Here is a 23832-nt window from a genome sequence, read left to right as displayed (position 1 = left end):
AAAATTGTGCATTGAACAAATTGATATCTTAAAAATTTCAAATAGAAAAATAGAAGTAAAATTTTAAAAAGTTCATTCATGAATATTTATGCATAAGTGCATATTTGAATATCTGTTAGTGCAGGAAGATATAAAAACAATTTAACTTACCAGAATCAATGGAACGTGTGTTGTCAGCTTGAGCAATGTGGCAGATCTATCGGCTTTGGAGTCACCCCCCCCCCCCCCCACCTCCCCTCTTTCACATCTGAGTTAGATTTGTCATGTAATGGGTGACAACATGTTGTTCTTTATTCAAAGTCAATGTCCATGATTGGCATGATGATGTCTGTTAAGTCTAGATCATAGTTAATGGACACCAGCTGTGCAGTGCAGTGAACAAAGATTCTGGAATTCACACAATTTCGGATGGACATTTAAAAATCTCAATTGTGCTGAAGTATACTTCTTGCAATCCTGATGTAAATAAACACCCTCTTTCCTTGAAAATTCACCAAGGCTATAAATTCATCTTCCATCATGTTGTTGTCATCTACCTTATGAATCATTCTTCCTTGCCTTCTTCCCATGAGAGTTCCACAAAAGGAGATAATTTTTTGATAAAATTTCTGAATTTCATACCCCAATTAAATGACTTTCTATTTATTTGCAACCACATTCCCGTTTAGTAGTGATAATGTATGCATAATTCTGTGTTTTAAACCACGAAACTATTTATTTCAAGCGTTTCTTGGGGTTTTATGACTCACTAAAAATAGCATTTAATTTGAAAGTTACATAATCTTACTAGTTCAAACACTATACGACTTAAATCTGGAGAATGAATTTTAAAGTTATGTTCACCAATTCAAAGATACCGTTCAAATAGACTATGAGGAACTGAAATTATATGTGATTATTCTGCTTTTGATATTCTAATGACTAGCTGAAAATACACCATTTTTGCGTGAAATTGATGTGTATATTGTGCTAAAAATAGAACGGCCCATTAGGTGTTAGTTCGGGAGGTATTCATCGATTTTGCCACAAAATATGATATAACTAGTAAAATACTTCTGAAATATCATAAAAAGGTCTGAAAATTTGACAACAACTTCCATAATATTTTTTTTGGTTTTGCATGGTTCTATCGTAGACAGCCTCTTAAAACTAACACTGCATGAAAAAATAACTTTACAAAACTTTACTTCGGAAGTAAATTCTCCTAAAGGTTAACCAAAAATCAAGGTTACCTTTGCGTCAACTTTACTTTAATTAAAGAAGCAATGGTTATCTTTAAGTAAGTTTACGCGAAATTAAACCTATAAAGATCACCTTTAAACTCCTTTACTTTCAACATCCGGCTAAAGATGACCTTTTACGATTTACTTCGCATTAAATATATTCTTTAAGTTCCTTTACTTCTAACAAATTAAAAAAAATGTAGCGAAAAGGGGGGGGGGCTCTTAATCTGCCATTGTTAGCACATTAAAAATTAGTTTTAACAAAAGGCATAGTGCTTCAGATATTGACTTTTTGTACAAACAAAAATGTATATGGATTGGATATCTTAAATGTTATATGTAGATATATATTGTATATGTTTAACTTGAACACATCAGATCAGAAAACAATGAACAGATTTTCTCCCATGCCCCACAAAAACACATTTTGAAGTGAGGCGAAATAAACACAACATAGGAGCTTGCAAATCTTTTCATCGCTTAAAGGGCTTTGTTCTAGAACTTGTGTAAATTATTATATTGTCTTCCGAGGTTGGATATCACCTATGGAGCACATTCCTTATTTACATAGTTTTCGATTATATTGTCTCCATTCAGTTTTGGCCTCATATTTTAATCGGAAGATCTAATTTCCATACTGAGGGTATATCCAAAGATTGTTTTCCTTGGTTATCACAGCAAAACCATTTGCAATTGTAAATTGAAATATAATGAATAAATTGTTCGTTCCTTGCACTTTCAAATTCATTTCATGATGTACAACACTTTTCTTCAAATTAATATACTTTTTAATTACAAAATAAATTTAAAAAACTGCTTCCTGTACATAATAAATACCATCTTAATGTAACACTTTACAGTCAATAAATAATTAACTACAAAAATACTTATAAGATCAGGAAAATAAACACTTCAAATTAGATTGAAAACGTATACGGTACATTGCAAGAATATTATCACCCTTCCTGAATAGTATTTGCTATGCAAACATTTTTCTGTAATGTGCAGACTAAAATGATCATAGAGTGTATGTATGTATATATGTAGACCTATGTGTCCGGTTTCACAAGTAATATGCAGACTTATGCAATCAGATAGTGGGTACATACATACATATATATGTAGACCTATGTGTCCGGCTTCACATATCAGCTGCATGTGCCAGACTTCACCAGTTTTTGTAATGTGCAGACTGATGTAATCAAATAGTGGATGTACATACATGTATATGTAGACCTATGTGTCCGGCTTCACATATCAGCTGCATGTGCCAGACTTCACCAGTTTTTGTAATGTGCAGACTGATGTAATCAAATAGTGGATGTACATACACGTGTATGTAGACCTATGTGTCCGGCTTCACACATCAGCTGCATGTGCCCGACTTCACCTTTGTAATGTGCAGACTGATGTAATCAAATAGTTGATGTACATACATGTATATGTAGACCTATGTGTCCGGCTTCACACATCAGCTGCATGTGCCCGACTTCACAAGTTTTTATAATGTGCAGACTGATGTAATCAAATAGTTGATGTACATGCATGTATATGTAGACCTATGTGTCCGGCTTCACACATCAGCTGCATGTGCCCGACTTCACAAGTTTTTGTAATGTGGCAGTGCTGACTGATGTAATCAAATAATTGATGTACATACATGTATATGTAGACCTATGTGTCCGGCTTCACACATCAGCTGCATGTGCCCGACTTCACAAGTTTTTGTAATGTGCAGACTGATGTAATCAAATAGTTGATGTACATACATGTATGTGTAGACCTATGTGTCCGGTTTCACACATCAGCTGCATGCGCCCGACTTCTCAAGTTTTTGTAATGTGCAGACTGATGTAATCAAATAGTTGATGTACATGCATGTATATGTAGACCTATGTGTCCGGCTTCACACATCAGCTGCATGTGCCCGACTTCACAAGTTTTTGTAATGAGCAGACTTGGGTAGTCAAATTGTGTCTGTATATATCCAGATCAACATATGTGTCCGGCTTCATATCATGCATATCAAAGTCACAAGAATCTTTCACGTGGTATAACAACGATTGTGTTAATTCCTTGAAAGTTCTCAAAAGCATATACAAATTTGGATTTTATTCTTTGAATGGGAATAAAACTAGCAGGTCCTTCACATCCATACATATTGGCCTTCCAAACTTCAACTGGTTTACCAAAATAATGTCAAACTGTTTCGTTTACTTTGCATAATCATTTCACCCTGGCAAGGCAATGGACATGTGATTTTCCTTCAATGAGAATATTATGCAATACTATTTTTTCAACTTGACCAGGCCTGGGTTTGAGGTTCATGTTCTCAAATGAAGATATCTGTCCATTATCACGATACCAATGTGCAATTATCATGGAGGATCGGTTGCTTCGTCACTCTTTGCAGTTTTACTGCCTCTGCAGTTCACAACGCATCTTGTGGAGTAGGTCTGGGTCTTCCTTATTGCTTTTGTCTTCCTCTCTAGGTGCCAGTGCTTCCAGTGGTCCAATGTAACTAAACTTGCACAGTTCACAGTTCATAGTTCACATCGCAATCCTCAAGTCTTTCAACATCCTGGAAATCTAGTGCCTGTTTTGACAGTGTCTTTTCCAATTTTCATGCATCATGGCTTTGGGCTCTCTCGTACTTCTTCTTTGTTGATAAAGTTATCGATGGATCTTGTTCCACATGTCCTAACTTAAGAGAGGGTGCCCAGTCAGGTTTTAAATAGTCTTGTCATAGAGTTCAGCCTTTGTTCCTGAAACATGAATTACAATATAATGCTATATCAATCTACCTAAATGATACATAGATTTCATTAAGAATATAATAGGTTACTCCCGGCCTTTAAATTGAACCTGACGGGCAACGAAATTAAGGGGAAATACTCGCTAAATGCGAGTTAAAAATTGAAATTGCGAATGAAAAATCACAAGCGATTGCAACTTTTTGTGAGTGAAAAAACCCGGATCTTTTTTTCGGATTTCCTCGGTTTATTGGCTGTACTTTGAAGTTTACAATAATTTTGTCTTGTGCGTAGAAACGCTTTACAGAATGAATATGCAAGTATTGAAAAGTAAACGTAGATCGAATAAATAGCTAAGGCCAAGGTCATCTCAGTCAGTGATGTCGAAGATGGCCTACTTCATGCATACTTCGGGCGTCTCAGAGACGTCTGATTTAAGTAGTAAGCATGTTGATCTCGTCCGTGTTTACATGAAACAACACATGAAAGTGTTAGTGAAATAGTGTCACCGCTTCACGCGGTGTCCTTCTGTAGTCTATAGTCAAACACTTAGAGTTCGCGGGGTTTTTTTTCAACTAGAATTTTTTTAGATGAAATTTCCAAAAGTTTTGAACATATAGTGTGAATTGACGCAAACAGTTTTCAAGATTTCAAACCACATGATGTTGTAAATAGGTGGTAGATCTCTGGACAGCGAATTCGCTGCACAAGTGTACCCTATGACCCTCACCATGCACCGATGATACTTGTATGTTGTCTGATATTCATTAAATTTTAAATGAAAGAATTATCAATATTATTTTTATTATTGCACTTTACAGAAGATTTTCCCTACATTATGATATAGATACATGCTTGTTTTCTTAAATTCCTGTAAAACAGCAATCAATTGAAAAATGCTAGTAAAGGCTCAATTTTGCTAGTTGGAAAATAATCCACTAACTAAAATTTGCTAGTAGTGAAAAAAGTTAATTTGGATCCCTGCCTGATCAAAGCATGACCATTGCAAAATATGTGCATGCATGAAGCTGCGCTCGCTCAGACGGTACTAGCACCATCAACATATTAAAATAAGACAAACAAATTTTGATTTATTATAAATTAACAAAATATATAACCTAATTAAAACTATTACCTGAAACGAAGTGATCTTAACTGACTTTAAAATGACGTTTCTCGGGTTGAAATCTGATCTGTTGATCCGCGCCAGCCAAAGTGTTCTCCAATCAGCTGATAACTCTTCCGTCTGCTTTCCTTGATATTTTACAATTTTAGGAATGTCATAAAAGCGTCTGTTTTCATCTCCACTCACTGACCGGTTGTTACAACTCCACACAACACAAGTATTAACCATATTCTTGCTGTAACTTAAATAACCCTCTCTTGTTTACGCTTCTACGTTTCAATCTGTTGCCCTACAATATGGCCGCCGAGTGCATTATGGGTATAATCGTGACGTCAAAGATCAACAGATCGGATTACTCCATCTCAAGGCGCGGCTAGTTTCTTTGTTTTACACAGAGTTTAAAATGGACTTGGACCCAAGGCTTTTTAACATTTGCCGATGGATTGGATTCAGAGGCGACAGATTTAGAGGTTAAGGATGAAAGTTTACATCTTCATTTTTCATCAGGAGGCGAATCAGAGCCAAAATCTGTGTTATCAGCAACACCCAAGACAAAGGTTTGATCATGTTTACCTAGATTTCTTTTCTTAGATAGGCCTATGAATTTTTTGTTGTTGTTGTTGTTGTAATTTTAGATCTAGGCCTATAGTTGTTTTATCTTTTACTTTAACAACATAACAACCCCCCCCCCCATACACTGTATCAGTCACTTTCATTAAACATTGTATTTGTGCACAGGTATATGCATGTAATATACATATACATGCGCGGATCTAGAGGGGGAGGGGGTCCGGACCCCCCCCCCCCCCCTGGAATTTGCAAAGATAAAACAAATTACAATATAACGATTTATAAGAAAAATTAGTTGACTGTTATTATATTATAAATATGTTTTTGTGAAAAGGTTCGACCCCCCCCCCCCCCCCGGAAATAAAATTCTGGATCCGCGCCTGCATATATATATATATATATGCTATATCTACTTCCTTGATCTCACTTTTTCAGAATTATTATAGTTACATGTATATGTTGGGAGGGGGGTCTGGCATCTTCTGATTGCAAACTTGAGTCGTAAAAGATGCTGACTTTTACAGTCAGTTTAATTTGTAATATATTAGTGTGATTAGAGCAGATTATTTTTTTATGATTTGGCTTCCAATTTTTACTTTCAGAATTTTTAGATTAAATTCTATGGTTTGTAAATAGATATTTGGTTTTTAAAATGGATGTATTATATTTATCAAGATCCATATGTGCATTGTGTACAACTGCAACATATTCATGAGGAAATGGCATTCAATAATACAATTTTTGATATCAGATATATTAGGCAAAAACAATGAAATTGTAATTGATATATATTGCAAGTAGTGTGTATGACTGACTGATTGGACGTGCATGTATTGATGAAGTTTGATATATTATCCATATAAAAATTGTGTAGGTTATTGTACTAAGACATTATCTTTAAGTAGTTTATTATAGGCATTAACTTTTAGTAGTTTTAGACAGAAATTTGGCTATTTTTCTGCATTTGTTTAATTTCCACATGTAATTTCCTTTTTGTACAGAGTAAGGAATCGGTTATGTTTTACACTATTGTTTTCTTCTCGTTTAGAAAAGAACAGCCACATCATTGCAATCTACAGGTTTAAGGAAATCTCCTAGAAAACCTGCCAAAGACAGGCTCTATGAAACTCTGCAGCTTTCTTGATGTGAGTCTGGAGATGAAGATGAACCCCAACATGATCCTCCAGCACAAAAGGTTAAGAGTCAATTTTCAATGCAGTTCCAATGCTTTAATAAATATTATAAATTGTATGCCTTTTTGACTATAGTCTATATAATTTAATATTGTGTCTGTCCTTCCATGTGTGAAATTGTTGAAAATGTGTAAAATCACCTCACGAAACATACACATAACCAGTTCCAGAGGAATATGAATTTAGAATACTCTTTCGGTTCTTTGCCAGAAAAAGAAAAGTATTGAGTGTACAACAGCAGTCCGAAGGTCTCCAAGAAAAGATTTGAAGGACAAGAGTGCATCATGGATGAGGCATCTCTCCCCATCAGAATTAGATTACTCAAATGGCCTCCCTGTTTCCCATATATATATATATCATTATTGTTTTCTCTTTCATTCAGAGTGCAGTGAAGGACTCTTATTTAAATGGTCAACAGACGGATTTGAAATGGAACTACGGTACAGCAAAAGGTATTTTTGCATACATATATAATGAGACAATATTTCTTGCAAATGTTGAATTTATAAATGCTTTGTCAGTTTTTTTGTTATTGTGAATTAATGAAATTACTTGTAAGGCCATCACACACTGTGCACATGAATGCATTGGTTAGGACATTCGTGTGGGTCTCTTTACATCTTTGTTTTGTTTTGAAATAATGGATGTTCCTGAAAACATTCTCCAAACAATAAACCAGATTTGCAGTCCATAAATGTATAAATAAATCATTGAACCAATGTTAATTGTGCAAATTTAATAAAACTATTTCAAAATATTAAATTTAAAAAATAACCCAGCTGAATTACTTTGAATTTTATACACTAATTCATTTCTAGGGTAAAAGTTTAACTCCCAGGAGTACATTAACTACTTTAAAGTAATTTGTAACCAAGTAACAATCTTGTTATTTTGTAGATTCATGGATGAAGAAAATGTACCACTGACAGTATTTATGAGGAACAGTGTACAAGGGATTGCGCCAGATGAAAGAATTGACATCATAGATGGTACTAATGAAAATGCTGTTATAAATTTTGCTAAATCTAACAGATTTCAATTTATATTTAATCTGAAAAGCATTACATTATGGTTCAACAGTTATTACCAATGAGAAAGCAAACGTTGATTATAAGTTTATTTATTTGTCCTAATTTAGAATTAACAAGAGGTACAGTACCCGCAACGTTATTCTTGACATTCCTATCGTGCTCTATCGTGCGTGTATCCTATCGTATCGTGCGTGTATCCTATCGTATCGTGCGTGTATCCTATCCTATCGTGTATCAGGTTTTCCGTTTTCTATCGTGTTTTGCGTTTATCAGGTCTATCGTGTATCGTGTTTTGCGTGTATCAGGTTTTTCGTTTATCGTGAAAATCGTTTATCGTGTAGCTTCGGAAACTATCGGGATCGTTTATAAAATCTAATGAAAAAGTACGATACTTTCCGAAACCTTTATTCGTTTTGTTAAAGAAGCTATTTTTAGGAATCGAGGAAAGACGGTATATTTGAAGGAGAACATAAAGTTGTCGATTTTAAGGCAGAAGAAGAGCTATTTGTCTCTCCAGGGAGAGAGTGAAAATTTATCACAATTTAATTCTAAGTAGTCTGGAAAGTAGGACAGTAAACCGAGCACAGTAAATCTGAAAGCTCCTTCTGAAGTTCATAAACATTTGTCTGTCTAGAAACAGTTATTTGTAATTAATACTAACAGAAAAATAGGGAGTTCCGATTTGAAAGGAAAAATCAGTAAATTACATTGTTTATCACATACATGTATATTTTAATCATGGTTCTTTTTCTTCCGATTTTTTTTCCACGTGTATGCTACTTATATAGCAACTGTTGAACTTGTGCGCGTCCTTATATCTGATTTTGTGTATCACCCGTGTTTTGACAGCTAACATTCTCAGGGACATTGTATTTCACACATTTAGAAGATTAAGTTTTAAAAGGGTGCAAGGGTGTTGCATCCCCCAAAATTCTGCTCAACTGGGCACGATTCCGCTGTCATCGTTGTTTTGTTTTTTATATACCTTGTACATGTACACATGTACCAATACTCGTACGTGTAGATACTGGAAATTTATGTTGGTTTTGATGATTATTTGAATTTTTTTTACACACTAAGCGTTTCAAAATTGCGAATTTAAACAAGCCGGGTTTTGTTTATGTTTTTTAAACAGTATATTTATGTTTTGTTAACAAAATATCAATTCAAATAAATATGTTCCAATTACTTATGACTATCAATTATCAATCATAGTGTAAAAATATCTAACAGGTGTAGTGCGGTTGATTTTTTTTAAAGCGGTCGTTATGAAAATAACTTGAGATGTTGAATGAGCCGTGAACTTAGAGCTTGATGCAAAATAACCCCCTCCTCGCTACACGCACAATATTACTTGGTTTTATTTCATACTCAAGGTAATATACATTAGCATAAGAGAGCTACTGAAGCATGATATCACTACATTATATTACATTTAGTTAATTCCCTGTATAATCTATATATTAAACATTAGGTGACAATATAAATTTTAGAATCATTGGCTGATAAAATTCATATAGATATCAAATAATGAATTCAATGCCGTATATATTTTATTATTTATTTTTTTTAATTTTAGCTGTGATGGCATTAAAAAAAAAACAAAAACAAAAAACGTACGACCGTGGATTAAAGAAATTATATGGTACAAAACCGATCAATGTTTTAAACAAATGTTACCGCGACGGGGACAGGTAGCTGATAGTCATCCCGCGATGAGAACGCGGTTTTCCTGAGTTACCTATAGATTACCGCGTTAGATTTTTTCCCATCGCGAGAACGCGGGAAACAAGAAATCCGTTTTGTCCGTAATGTAGGTATATAATGAACATTGAAATCCTTCAATATTATTATCAACATAATGTAAACATAATGTAATTATGTTGTAGGTATCAAAATTTCGTTCCGTCTAAACCGTTTCTAAATTTACAACATTTCTATCAGGTTTTCCGTTTATCGTGAAGATCGTTTATCGTGTTTTGCGTTTATCAGGTCTATCGTGAAGATCGTTTATCAGGTTTTGCGTTTATCAGGTTTATCGTGTATCCTATCGTATCGTGCGTGTATCCTATCGTATCGTGCGTGTATCCTATCCTATCGTGCGTGTATCGTGTTCTATCGTTTATCATGTCAAGAATAACGTTGCGGGTACTGTACTGTGAGCAATGCTCACTAAGAATACCCCCCGCTTACCCCAATCTCCCAAAGGGTGTTGGTAATAGGTATAAACTACCTCTTTTCTGAGTGTAAAAAACAAATGGCATGACAAACCGAACCATATTGCTACTTCGATGTCCAGTGCGCATGACCTTTGACCTTTTGACCCCAAAATCGATAGGGAACATTTTCATCCCATGGGTAGTCCATATGTATGATATGGTGACTGTAGGTGGAAAGGATAACGCTTTAGAGCCCGGAAACCATATTGCTACTTCAATGTCCAGTACGCGTGACCTTTGACCTTTTGACCCCAAAATCGATAGGGAACATCTTCATCCCATGGGTAGTCCATATATAAGATATGGTGACTGTAGGTGGAAAGGATAACGCTTTAGAGCCCGGAAACCATATTGCTACTTCAATGTCCAGTGCACTTGACCTTTGACCTTTTGACCCCAAAATCGATAGGGAACATCTTCATCCCATGGGTAGTCCATATGGTTGATATGGTGACTGTAGGTGGAAAGGATAACGCTTTAGAGCCCGCAAACCATATTGCTACTTCAATGTCCAGTGCACTTGACCTTTGACCTTTTGACCCCAAAATCGATAGGGAACATCTTCATCCCATGGGTAGTCCATATGTGTGATATGGTGACTGTAGGTGGAAAGGATAATGCTTTAGAGCTCGGAAACCATATTGCTACTTCGATGTCCAGTGTGCTTGACCTTTGACCCCAAAATCGATAGGGAACATCTTCATCCCATGGGTAGTCCATATATATGATATGGTGACGGTAGGTGGAAAGGATAATGCTTTAGAGCCCTGAAACCATTGCGTCTACAGACGGACGGACAGACAGACGGAAAACCCGATTCCAGTATACCCCCCGCAACTTGTTGCGGGGGGGGGTATAATTACAAAGAAATCGTAGGTTGAACTAAGGCTATAATTAGTTATTTTGAAACATATTTACATTATTTTGTGCAAGATCTTTTATTCAGCATCTTTTATTTTCTAGCTGCCATTAAAAGATATTTTACATCCAAAAAGGAGGCTAACAATAGGCACAATAAGAATAAAGAAGAGTTAAATAAAAAGAGGCAAGCAACATATGAAAGAAAGAAAGAGGTAAACTTGAAATTCAATTTAGCTCAGTAATCATACAGTTTTACTTAAAGCTCATCTTAGAACAATATTATTGATTTTGATGACACTGGATGAAGATTATCGAAATGGTTTAGGTCACTTGAGGAAAGAAAAGGAAGTTGATGAAAGGGTGTCTATATGAGTACTTGATTGTGTGCCCATGTATTTAAAAATATATTCAAAACAAATGTTTCATTGAAGTGATTTGGGTAAATATGGAAGGTAACTGCAATTATTTTTTTCCTTTAATTTGAAACATATCTTTTTGGACAGAAATTGAAGAGGAGACTTGTTGCGGTAGAGAAGACGGGATGGTCCGAGGAGAAGAAAAATAAAGTTAGAACATTTTTCCAGCTACCATATGCTCACAAATATATGAGCAGTGATGAGGAGGGAGATGATGGCTTTGTGTCCCATCCATATTCCTGGGAGAGTGAGGAATTACAGAAAGTTACAGGAAGTCTGGACAAAAAATATTTAGAGACATGTCCTCCACGTAGCAAGAGGTTATTGTCCAAAAAAGTAGCGGGTCTCTAAGAGAAGAAGAGCCACCTAAATTGAACATTATTCATGCATGGACTTTAAACATGTGAATTGCATGTTAAAATATGTTCTTAACATGTAATATTTTTTTTATTTTTTGACTATGTGATGCATATGCAATTTCTTTTTTGTAACACCACTTTTTCATTTGTACACATATTTAGTCTTTGAATCTGAAGTGCCACAAAGATCTGTATTGGGACCATTGTTGTTTATATATATATGTGTTAATGATATTGCAGATATACAGATTATTTGCGGATGAAAGTTCTCTGCAGCAGTCATTCAAATCTGTTAAATTTTTCGAAGACAATTTCAATTATGATCTTTAGGTTCAGAAAATGACCTTTGTAGTTCAATTCTTTTAAAACAAAATTTGATACCATTGATACAATAAGAATTGTTCAAATTAAGCATATCTTTACACAAAATTCAAGATAATGCATTCTATCATAAAATATATCAAAAATATTTTGTTATGCATCCCAGCATGTTTGAAATATCAATGATTTATTGTGTACAATTTGTTTTATATTGTTATACATGTCCATGTACATTAACCACCGTTATTGTGGTATATAATCATACATTTGTGAAAAATAGAAATTAATAAATTGACTATTGATATTTGAATATGCAGCTTTTGTTATCTCAACAGATCATTTCAAACGTGATTCTACAAGAAATGTCTTGTACTAAGATATGAACTCCTCATTCACAATATATACTTTTGTATAAAGAAATTTATTGCAATTTGATAAAATCTGAAAAGGGGAGTATACAGATTTCCATATTAATGGTAAAAATTACACACCTTTAAATTTGATTAAATATGCTCTTTATTAAAAATTACTTAAATTAAAGTCATTGGTAAATACGACCTTTTACTTTTTGTAAACATAAATTTACTCTCGTAAATATTATATTTAAGTTCTTGTAAATTCATTGAAAAAGACGACCTTTAAATTTTTGTAAAGTTGCATTTACTTGAGCAAATATGGTCTTTAATTTTTTCGTAAAGGTATTGTAAATTGGGCCATTACAAAAATTTACTTCCCAGTAAAGGTAATTAAAGACCATATTTACCATCTTTTTCTTATTTAAGTAAATGTGATTAAATACACTTAAAGCTATTGTAAATAAAGTATTTACAATATCTTTACTCCCTTTGTAAAGGCAGTTTTTCAAGCAGTGTAATATGATGAATGTTGAAGCCAGTCGATTAACAACTAAAACATACAATTATAAATAACACTTTGTACATACTTTCTACTGTTTATTTAAGGAATTATTTTAATTCTGGGGCAAGTTACACTAGTATAACCTGGTTTGGGTCAGTTCACGCTTTCGCGAAGCGGATTATAAAAAAGCGTAAACTGACCCAAACCAGGTTATATTCGTATAATTTGCCCCAGAATTAAGTCATTCCTTATAATTTAATGCAAGAGAAAAAGATACTAACCTTCGTTTTCAAAATGTACACAAATACAAGTCAACTGAGCCGCGCAATGATTCACTTAGCAACAACGACGAAGCATTTAGCTGTGAAGGTCGTCATCTTTAATCTTAGTTCTACGGAGCCTAACCTATTTATCAAAATATTGGATCGAAGTTTGACATGGTAGAAAATATTGTGTAGACTATGCATGCGATGCGTATTTCCCTGCCCTTTAGAGATCGACTTTGAAGTCTCTCATCTCCGTCCGACAAATTGAGAAAATATGGGAAATTGAATTGTTTATGCCCACCCAAAATAAATCTTTAACTATCAGAAGATGCAAAAATGTGCGGATTTTAACTCTGTGAAAACTTCTACTACATCAAAACTTACCCTTGCATGCAACGTTTTCGCCAATAGTCATTCCAAGACAAGACAAGATGTGTTTGTGAAACACAAATGCCCCCGATAATGGCCAATTCCGAAGATGGCCAAGGTCACAAGAACAAATATTTTGGTACCAGTAGAAAGATCTTGTCAAAAGAAATGCTCATGTATAATATGAAAGCTCTAATATTTACCATTTAGAAGTTATGACCAATGTAAAATAAAAAGTAGGTCAAATGTCAAGGTCAAAAGGTTTAAGTACCAACGGAAAGGTCATGTAACAAGGAATACTCATGTGAAATATCAAAGCTTTATCACTGTTGAAAAGTTATTAGCAAGGTTAAAGTTTTCAAAAAGTAGGTCAAACTCCAAGGTTAAGGTCACAGCGTCAAAAATGTTGGTACCCACGGAAGGGTCTTGTCACAAGGAATACTCATGTGAAATATCAAAGCTCTATCACTTACTTTCCAAAAGTTATTAGCAAGGTTAAAGTTTCTGACAGACAGGATAAAAACAATAGGCCCCCCGATCTTCGATCTCGGGGGCATAAAGAGTGACAATTTGCGATCCACATGTCAATGTGACTGACCTCATGTGATAAAATGTGGCGTATAAATTATTGTTTGCTTTGTTGAAAGGCGGATCAAGCAATGAAACGACCCCACCACCTTTGCCCGTGACAAAAAAAATGTATTTCAAAATGAACAGGACAATGCTTACTTGGTAAAATCATTAATTCGAATATAATATCTTTGTTTTAATCTATTATTCGACCATCATACAGAGAAAGGTGTTTTTCAACAGTGATTTGCGTACAAGTAGATGCTAATATTGACAATAAGAAAACAATATGCGTGTCAAACCGAAGTATCTATTGTACACGTTGACTTTCTATTCTATAGAAGGCTGAAAACAGTGCTGCGGTGTAAATTTAGAGAGAGAGAAAATAGTTCCGGCGTCTGGTTGTCAAGGATGTGAGTTCCCATACCAAACCAGGTTATACAAAAATAACCTGCGTTCCTCAATTGGAATTTGACCAATCAGAGACAAGGATACAATAGAATTCAATCATCCACAAATGAAAAAGTGTATATTAAAACTATTAAATGTTCATTGAAGTGTATGTGCTTTTTAACAGTTCCTCTTCATTTTTTCTTTCCACTTTTAACTTTGTAATCGATGTACGGTGACAGAACTTAAGATTTTATCCCCCTCCCACTGACTATTTGAATGTAGATTCTTATCAGACATCGATCTTTTGATCTCGCCATTTATATGTTTTCCTTTTTTCGGTAGCGAAAGAGGACTCCACAATCAGTGAGACCTATGAGCAGAGACAAATATCATACCAAGACTTCCTTAACAAAGTAAGTAGGATCACTGGTGCACAGAGATTCAGAGAAACAAGGGTCACTCAGGTATGCACAGAGATTCAGAGCACCAATAGTCACTCAGGTATGCATAGATATTCAGAGCACCAAAGGTCACTTAGGTGTGCACAGATCCAAAGGTCAGAATATTGCTGAGATTCAAAGAACAAGTACACACATATTTAAACAGTAAACCTGTCGATTAGGTACTCACATACTGATTGATTGTATCTTGTTTAACGTCCGTCTTGAGTATTTCTCTCTCATATAGAGACGTGTACTTAACATATTAAGAGAACAAAAGATTGCAAAGGTTCAAAACGATCTAATGGCTCATGTATCACTTAGGATCTCATATTAGAATAAAGGTTGCATAGATGAAAATTAAGTTGGTAAGTCACGATTTGTCAATGGCTGAGTATGGTCACACCGACTTAGTGAGTCAGGCGATGAAAGATCACTGAAATATCGAAGTATTGCATAGTCGCTAAGGTTGAATAAAATGGCATTGACCTACAGAACAACATAACCACAATGATTTAGCAAGTCAAGGGCCGTTTATGTTAACACGGATACAGTGTACTAATGTTTAGTATCTCACTAATGAATATTACATGCTAGGCACCTGATCCCACCTCTGGTATTTCCATGGGTCCATGTTTTGCCCAACTCTTTATTTTGTATTCCTTGAGGGAGTTATGCGATTGATCACTATTCGTTACATTCGCCTTTCATGCACAACGTATTCGTTATCACAATTCTGATTTGTACTACGTATAAAAGTACAGTAGTTTGGCCTCCTTGCAGTTTTGTAAAATTTGATAGCGCGTGTTTGATGGTGTGAACATTGTTTTATTTCATCATGGAATGTCTAAGTTGTCTGAAATTTGAGGATTTTTAAGCGATGTAACAATGGACTGATTTGTGTGTTCCTTGATGATGCATAAAGCACTCCCATGCTTTCACTTCTTTGTATTTTCCATCATATAAAGAAATAGGACATTCATTCCTTATTTATCGTTGAGCCGCTTGTTCTTTGTTTTAGTATAGACACGTGTATTTTAATTTCAAGTCACGTGCATGCGACAGTTGTCATATAAACATAATACACAATAATAATATACATAGTATGATTTAAAAAAAAATGAACATAACGAATAAAGATAAGTTTTATGGATCTTCTAACAACAAAGTTGAGTGAAACTCAAAAACCCCTAGATAACAAAAGAGGTGGGATTAGCTACACAGGAGGAGTAAACATCCCCTGCTGCACGGTGACATCCGCCGCTAGCCCACTATCTTGATCAGGTAAACGGAGTAATGTGTAATCAAAATCACTATGGCAAAACAGCTTAACAGTAGATATGGAGTACGTAAGACATCATTTCACCTAATAACAGGTTGTTTATGCAAATTAGATCATTATAACGACCACGAAATTTTGAAAATGCTGACTTTAATTGAGATTGCAACACCAAATTATATTTTAGAAGTATGCCATGGTTTTAAAATTAATTATACACAGAAAATGCTCTCGTGTATCAAATGAGCCGGGACATATAACCCTCATATTCAAGTAAATGAATCATTCATAAGTTGAGGATGGGAAACCAATGTCAATTCGTTTGTCGTGCATCAAATAGGAATTGCTTATTTATGACAAAGCATTGATCAATAGTAATATGTTTCTTTTCAGCCATCGGCAGATCTGACAACACTTCGGTCGAACTGGAGAGCAGACGCCTGTATCATTCAAAACGCCAGCACCACGAAAAAAAGTAAGAACTCTCGTAGGAAAAGAATATCCACATGAAATTACTGATTTACATACACCAATACTATTTTAAAACAAAATACTTCGTTTAAGCTGTCCCGTGGGGATCCGGGTTAGAATAGGTCCTCAGTAACCCCTTGCTTGTCGTAAGAGGCGACTAAATTGGGCGGTCCTTCGGATAAGACCGCAAAAACAGAGGCCCCGTGTCACAGTAGGTGTGGCACGATAAAGATCCCTACCTGCTCAATGGCCATTAGCGCCGAGCATAGGTCTAAATTTTGCAGCCTTCACCGGCAGTGGTGACGTCTCCATATGAGTGAAATATCTCGAGAGGGACTTAAAAATATATACAATCAATCAATTTTCGTTTGAGCTTGTTCTGTGTATAGTACGTTTTTCAATCTAGAAAATCAACAGACAAACAAGTTGATGGTGGGGTTTCAACTAGCTGCAATAATGTAGCCCTATCCATTTTTTTTATTCTGACGTTTTCGGGATAGGGCTACAATTCCATAGGATCCCCGTAATGGTGCAAAATAATTTTATGAATAACCGATAATAAACTCTGTGTATTAGTCCCAAATGTTGTTTACACCAAAAGGAGTACCAACTTTGTGCTCGGGCATGTCTAATAAAGGTGTTTTTCATTAAATATAATGTACAGCATGCAAAATTCTTCGTCTGCTCCGCCATGCTTGTTATCGCGAGATCTCGTAGGTGGATCGAATTAAAAGCCTAAACATTGACAATTAGCGCGAAAATGTAGTTACTCGAGCCACTTCGACAAAGAAAGGAAAATAATCATATTGTTGCAGAGAGAATTTACACTCTGCAGTTCGGTTTTTAACTTGATATTAAATTCAAACCTTTTCAATACCGACAAAATAGCTTTCGCCTCCATACTTGTCCATTGATGTAAATACTACCTTATATGGCATATGCAAATGACTTGACAACCGGAAGTTGAAACTTCAGTACATCAAACATGGCGCACAAATATGAATCGAAAAATTGGAATTTATCGAAATTGTTGAAAACGGTAGAATAGAGCCTCACAAATCTAAAGTTGCAGGTTGTAAATTTATATATTGACTAAGAAACATAGAATATCATTTTATTTACGTAAAGAAAGTCAGGAAATGTTTAGAATGAGCGCAAATGTTGCGGGAGTGAATCACTCCCGCATTTGCACCATTACGGAGATCCTAAGGAGTTGTAGCCCTCTCCCTAAAAAAAAAAAAAAAAAAAAAAAAAAAAAGTCAGAGAGGGCTACATTATTTCAGCTAGGTTTCAACAGTCTCGTTCACGTCAGCATTTCGCAAATCTTCTGGTCATCCTAACGAACAAATTTACCAATAGATCTTGTTAGTTGAATAAAAAGCTGTCTGACATGTTTTATACCAATTGCTCTTAATTGATTAATGTTTGAAATATTTCATACAAATTAGGTCGTTCTTAACACACTGTTTACTCCAGATATAGGGCGCACGGCCGGTATGACCGGTCGACAGAGGATGTTAACTCCTTAGCCACGTGTTCCCGCCCCCGGTATGTCCATGGGTCTGTGTTTGCCCTACTCTTAATTTTGTATTTGTTATAAGTTTTGCGATTGATCACTGGTGACCTACTGGTTGTTGTCTCACGTGGTATTTCGCCTGTAGTGCATGAACATTAAATATAAACATCTCTGAATTTCCATGTTTCGTCGTACTCTCAGGGGGAGAAATTCTTGAATGCCAATGTGACTGAGGTTGAAGGGATAGGATCAAAATAAACAGATGTGACGTAATTATTAAAACTTCACTGTATTTATCAGACAGACTTTTAGTCCTAATAAGCAAGTATGGTTCTACGACTAGGTCATTGCTTTTGTTACACTTTGTTTTGCTGATCATATTGCAAACCAATCGGATCTTCTCGGCTTGCCGGAAAGGCCTGAGAATGTGCGGTTGGTATGACCTTGCCTCACTTCGTTCTGGAAGTTTCCATAAGGCTGATTGAAGACTAAAATCACGGATTGAAGAAACGAACAGGCATATTTTATATATTTCACCCCGCATGCAGAAGGTCGGCGTTCGAATCCCGGCCACAGCAGACCTGATCTCACCTCTGGTGTGTCCAGGGGTTCGTGTTTGCCCAACAGTTACTATCTATTTTGTAATGCTTATAGGATTAATGAGATTGATCATTTCGTTATCGTCACATTCCACCTAAGTTGTTAAAACAGACAGTGACAGTTCCATCGCCAAACGCTCGGCATCAGGTGTGAATGTTGCGGGTCCTCGGAGATGAACTTAAAAACGGATGTCCTGTATCACAGTAGGTGTGGCATGCTAAAGAACGCTCACTGCTCAATGGCCGTAAGCGACGAGCATAGGCCTAAATGTGAAGCCCTTCACCGGTATTGGTGACGTTTCCATATGAGTGAAAAATTCTGGAGAGGGACGTTAAACAAGATACAATTAATCTGTAAGATCAAAATCAAGCATAAACAACGAATTTAAAACTTCATATCGTATTATCTTAAGTTGTCATGAAAAAAAGAAAACTGGTTTAGATCCGCCACCTAACCCTGATATTTCAGGGTAGTTTATCGAAAACGAAAATATGTTTTTTAATTAATTTTACAATATCTACTAATTACGAAAGATTCTGTTATATAGGTCACGGACTTCACCTGACACATGAAACAATATTAAAGGTGCAAACAGTAACTCTGGAGAAAGCGTTTCGAATTTTATTGGAGAAAATTGTTAATTTACAAGTACATTTGTATAGAAATCCTTGCGCCGACAACTAAAAATATCCACGTCTTACTTCGAAAATTGAAAACAAAACTCAGTCTAAATCCTTTCTATTGACAGGTAGTACACCCTTAAACAATATAAAACATCCTAATGTAGTGTTATTTACAAGCCGTTACTGGCTTTTTTGTCCATTAAATCAAATATGAAATGGCTAACAACTGTTTTCTTTTCAATGTCGCATATGACGTCACACATGGCGCGTAAAATTTCGAAGTAAATATGCATATCACAAGATTTAAATCTCATCGCTTTCAAACTTAAAAACAACGCAAACTGTTTCATTTAAACACATGTAAAGTAGTTTTAGGCATGGAATAAATCGATTTTGCTGGAAAAATTCAAAAAGTTTAGAATCATCCGAAGAGTTCTTTAACATATATGTATGACTCCAAAGTGTGATGGTCACGCCAAAGTGCGATGATCTGCGCCCAACGCCGATGGTGTGACACGCCAAAGTGCAATGGTCCACACTCATGCGCCAAAGTGCGATTGCCTGACACGCCAAGGTGCGATGGTGTGACACGCCGAAATCCATTGGTTTGTAAACGATAGTGTTTTGGTACAGATTGAACCAACCATGTGTTGTTTCACCAAAATATCAGTGCAAAATCCATGCCCAGATATATTAGCATCACTGAAGAGACATTATTTGTCGAAATGCGCATCTGGTGCATCAAAATTGGTACCGTATAAGTTTTACATAAGAATAAAAACTTATTATATTACCATTTAGTTGTCGTATTATTAAACACAACATTTTCCAACGCAAAATCGTATAGAATGTTTTGTATCATATCATACCCCCAGGAATTAATACGTGTACGTCAAAGTAATAAATGATTTTGAATTAAAGAATGTTTAGGCGAAGTAGATAATAGTTCGACAACAAATGTACTTTGCCGTTCTCACTATCCTCAACAGTGTAAACCTTGCAGTTGCTGTCGTCCATGTTGCATTCCTTCCGTTTTATTTTGAAAGACGTTAAGAATGACGTCACAAACGTTACTAAACTCCGCACCATCAGACTCTGGCGTTACCATCGCACTTTGGTGTCCGTAACGTTAACAAACCATCGCACTTTGGAACGACCATCGCACGTTAGAGTCTTACATATATATATTTAAAAAATGACTTTAAATTATAATTAAAAAATGATTTGAAAAACATAGTATGATGATGATAAATAAAAATAGACAGAGGATGATTACTCCTCTTAGACATCTGATTCCACCTCTGGTATGTCCAGGGGTCCATGTTTTCACAACTCTTAATTTAGTATTCCTTATATGAGTTATGAAATTGATCACTGGTAGTTATATTCACCTTAATAGATTAGATGTAATATAGTACTGCGGATAACTCCGTTTACCTGATCAGGATATATTGCTCACGGCGGGTGTGACCAGTTAACAGGGGATGCTTACTCCTCCTAGGCACCTGATCCCACCTCTGGTGTGTCCAGGGGTCCGTGTTTGCCCAACTATCTATTTTGTATTGCTTATAGGAGTTATGAGATTGATCACTGTTCGTTATCTTCACCTTACATGAGCATTCTAAAGGTAATTAAAAATACGTACTAAATTGCATAGGCGCTCAGGTCATGGATTATGTAAATCAACAATATAAAGGGAATTTGAACTATGATCGTGAGATTTTTTTTCCCACATCATGATGTAGATTTTTAGCCGAGTTGCAACGAAATTGAACTCGGCTATTGGTTTGGTGATGCGGGCGGGCGGTTGGGCGTCAACAAATGGTTTCCGGAAGATAACTCGAAAAGTTTACAATCTAATCAAATGAAACTTTGAAATATTGTTGGATACCAGGTAAGGAAGACCCCTATTGATTTTGGAGAAAAATGATCAAAGGTCAAGGTCACAGTGACCGAAAAAAAAAAAGAATGAAAATTTCAGGAAAATTTGGTTTCCGGATGATAACTCCGGAAGTTTAAATCCAAATCACATGAAACTTTGATATATTGTTGGGTACCAGGTAAGAAAGACCCCTATTGATTTTGGAGAAAAAAGGTCAAGGTCACAGTGACCGAATATAAAATGAAAAATTCAGAAATATTTGGTTTCCGGATGATAACTCAGAAAGTTTAAATCCGAATCAAATGATACTTGACGATATTGTTATGTACCAGGTAAGGAAGACCCCTATTGACTTTGAAGAAAATAGGTCAAATGTCAAGGTCACAGTGACTGAAAATAAATATAAAAATTCCAAAAGGATTTTGGTTTCCGAAGGATAACTCGAAATTTTTTAATTTGAATCAAATGAAACTTGGATATATTGTTGGATACCAGCAAAGCAAGGCCCCTATTGATTTTGGAGAACAAAGGTCAAGGTCACAGTGACCGAATATAGATTGAAAACTTCAGACAAATATGGTTTCTGGACAGTAACTTGAAAAGTTTAAAACTGAAATTAGTTCTTCACAATTATAAATATACCACGTCATTCCTGGCTTTACAATGTATCCCATGCAACTCGGCTCATGCACCCCTGGGTGCATATACTGATTTTTAGTTTTTAGTTTGCTTAATATATACTAGTATGCTGTAGGAAATTAATATCATAAACCTCTGAAAATTGACTTTACCCATAGTATGCTAAAACGAAACAAGGCTTGCAACTACCCAGTCCCAGGAGAAGTAAATCAGCATGAAACCGACACATTAGTCGCTTATTCGTTGAAACGTGAGACTTGCCCAATTAAGTAATATTTAAGACTTGCTTATGTGATATTCTTATTGGTGAACTCTTATAATATGTATTCATACATTAACTCTTACTTACATTCCTTTGAATCTACTAGGGTACCTAACAATTGGTATACCGACAGTGAAACGAGAGAAAGGAGAATATATTCTGAATACAATTCAGTCCATCGTGAACTGCACGAGAAATGAGGAACTACGAAAAATCTACATTGTTGTTTTCCTTGCCGACTTTGACGACGCCTGGAAGGCGGACATCAGTAGACATCTGAGAGAGAAGTTTGGCGATATTATTTCCATAGGAACGCTGCACGTGATCCAAGCATGGGAGTCATTTTATCCGCCACTGGATAATTTGAAACATACATATATTGACCCAGAAACTAAAACGAAATGGCGGGCAAAACAAAATGTCGACTACGCGTTTTTGTTTCTGTATAGCCAGGTTCTGGCCACGTACTATATCCAAATGGAGGACGATGTTTACACCGTACCGGGCTATTTCAAAATTATAAAGGACTACATCAATAACTTTAGGGAGCGCTGGGTGTGCTTGGAATTCTCAGAATTGGGTTTTATCGGAAAACTATACCGCTCGGAAGATATTGAAAAATTTGCCGAAATGGTCCTTTTGTTTTATGCTCAGCAACCTTGTGACATTACGGATTTGAGTTTCAACACCCAGATGTTGCAGTTTAAGCGTCACATCCGTCGACCGACCATATTTGAGCACGTTGGCTATCATTCTTCACTTCCTGGGAAAATACAGCCTCTTAAAGATCGTTTCTTCCCAGCACATCCTAAAACATTAAAAGGGGACAACCCCCCGGCGAAACTGTACACTAGCCTGTCGTTCGATGGATATTTTAATCCCGATAAACCCTACAACAAGGAAGATGGGATATTCTGGAGTTCAAAAAATGGCCGAGCAAACGATTGGTTCACAGTGGTGTTCGACGAACCTCAGTTGTTGAGCGAAATAGTTATTCATACTGGAATAAAAACAAACTTAGATGATAAAATCCATCATGCAAAACTAGAAGCTAGTCTTGCTTCTTCTTCTACGGGCCCTGGGAAACCAATATGTAGCAAAAACAAGCATCTTGGCTATTTTGAAGATGGCGATATTCAAATAACAGAAGTTCAGTCTCTCATAGGACAGCAGAAAATTCACTGCTTGAATATTATCATCACCAACACGCAACAGAACTGGGTGATAGTTCGTGAAATAGCCGTGTTTACTGTACGCCCAAAAAATCAAAAAGACGTCTTGATTCTTGCATAATATATTCGGCACCTTTAACAAAACAACAACCAACCTGCCATTCTAACCTTTAAATCGAAATACATGTATAATGTACTGAATTATGAAAACGTTTACATGTGTCAATCTCGAGAGTTGGCTACCAAATTCATTGATATTGTTATTGAATAGCAATACGTACATGCAGAATTAGTATTATGGTTAACGTGAAAATACAACTGAATTCTCAAGATCGAAGAGAAGGTATTTCTTAACACAATCATAGTCATAGTGCGTGACGATTTATGTTGTAAAATAAACATACATTATATATATATATA

At 35.7% G+C, this 23832-nt stretch overlaps 2 protein-coding genes across 3 annotated transcripts; both read left to right on the top strand.

Moving 5' to 3' along the window:
* The first annotated feature begins 5419 nt into the window (after positions 1-5419).
* Positions 5420-12382, top strand: LOC125661370 (uncharacterized). Of its 2 annotated transcripts, XM_048893362.2 has the most exons (7): positions 5420-5659; positions 6721-6867; positions 7076-7154; positions 7249-7317; positions 7763-7854; positions 11079-11188; positions 11480-12382. In XM_048893362.2, exons 3-7 carry the CDS (start codon positions 7150-7152, stop codon positions 11741-11743), a joined length of 540 nt encoding a protein of 179 aa, XP_048749319.2. In that variant the 5' UTR covers positions 5420-5659; positions 6721-6867; positions 7076-7149; the 3' UTR covers positions 11744-12382. The 2 variants fall into 2 exon arrangements, with proteins under 2 accessions (XP_048749319.2, XP_056002209.1); XM_056146234.1 differs by lacking the exon at positions 7076-7154 and having other exon boundaries at positions 5426-5659; positions 7248-7317.
* A 1794-nt stretch (positions 12383-14176) lies between these two features.
* Positions 14177-23533, top strand: LOC125663262 (alpha-1,3-mannosyl-glycoprotein 4-beta-N-acetylglucosaminyltransferase C-like). The gene is made up of 4 exons (XM_048895561.2): positions 14177-14183; positions 14871-14941; positions 16641-16722; positions 22347-23533. The coding sequence occupies exons 1-4, from the start codon at positions 14177-14179 to the stop codon at positions 23531-23533; spliced, it is 1347 nt and encodes a 448-aa protein (XP_048751518.2).
* The last annotated feature ends 299 nt before the right edge of the window (positions 23534-23832 follow it).

The sequence above is a fragment of the Ostrea edulis genome, chromosome 8, assembly GCF_947568905.1.
Source record: "Ostrea edulis chromosome 8, xbOstEdul1.1, whole genome shotgun sequence".
Classification (NCBI taxonomy): Eukaryota; Metazoa; Mollusca; class Bivalvia; order Ostreida; family Ostreidae; genus Ostrea; species Ostrea edulis.
This window is presented reverse-complemented; position numbering and strand designations above follow the sequence as displayed.

What these genes read in the sequence shown, in the direction of transcription:
- LOC125663262 (XM_048895561.2), top strand. An exon ending in ACCAAGACTTCCTTAACAAA is followed by an intron (nt 14,942 to 16,640) that starts GTAAGTAGGATC and finishes GTTTCTTTTCAG; the next exon opens with CCATCGGCAGATCTGACAAC. An exon ending in CGCCAGCACCACGAAAAAAA is followed by an intron (nt 16,723 to 22,346) that starts GTAAGAACTCTC and finishes TGAATCTACTAG; the next exon opens with GGTACCTAACAATTGGTATA.
- LOC125661370 (XM_048893362.2), top strand. An exon ending in GAACTACGGTACAGCAAAAG is followed by an intron (nt 7,318 to 7,762) that starts GTATTTTTGCAT and finishes GTTATTTTGTAG; the next exon opens with ATTCATGGATGAAGAAAATG. An exon ending in CATATGAAAGAAAGAAAGAG is followed by an intron (nt 11,189 to 11,479) that starts GTAAACTTGAAA and finishes CTTTTTGGACAG; the next exon opens with AAATTGAAGAGGAGACTTGT.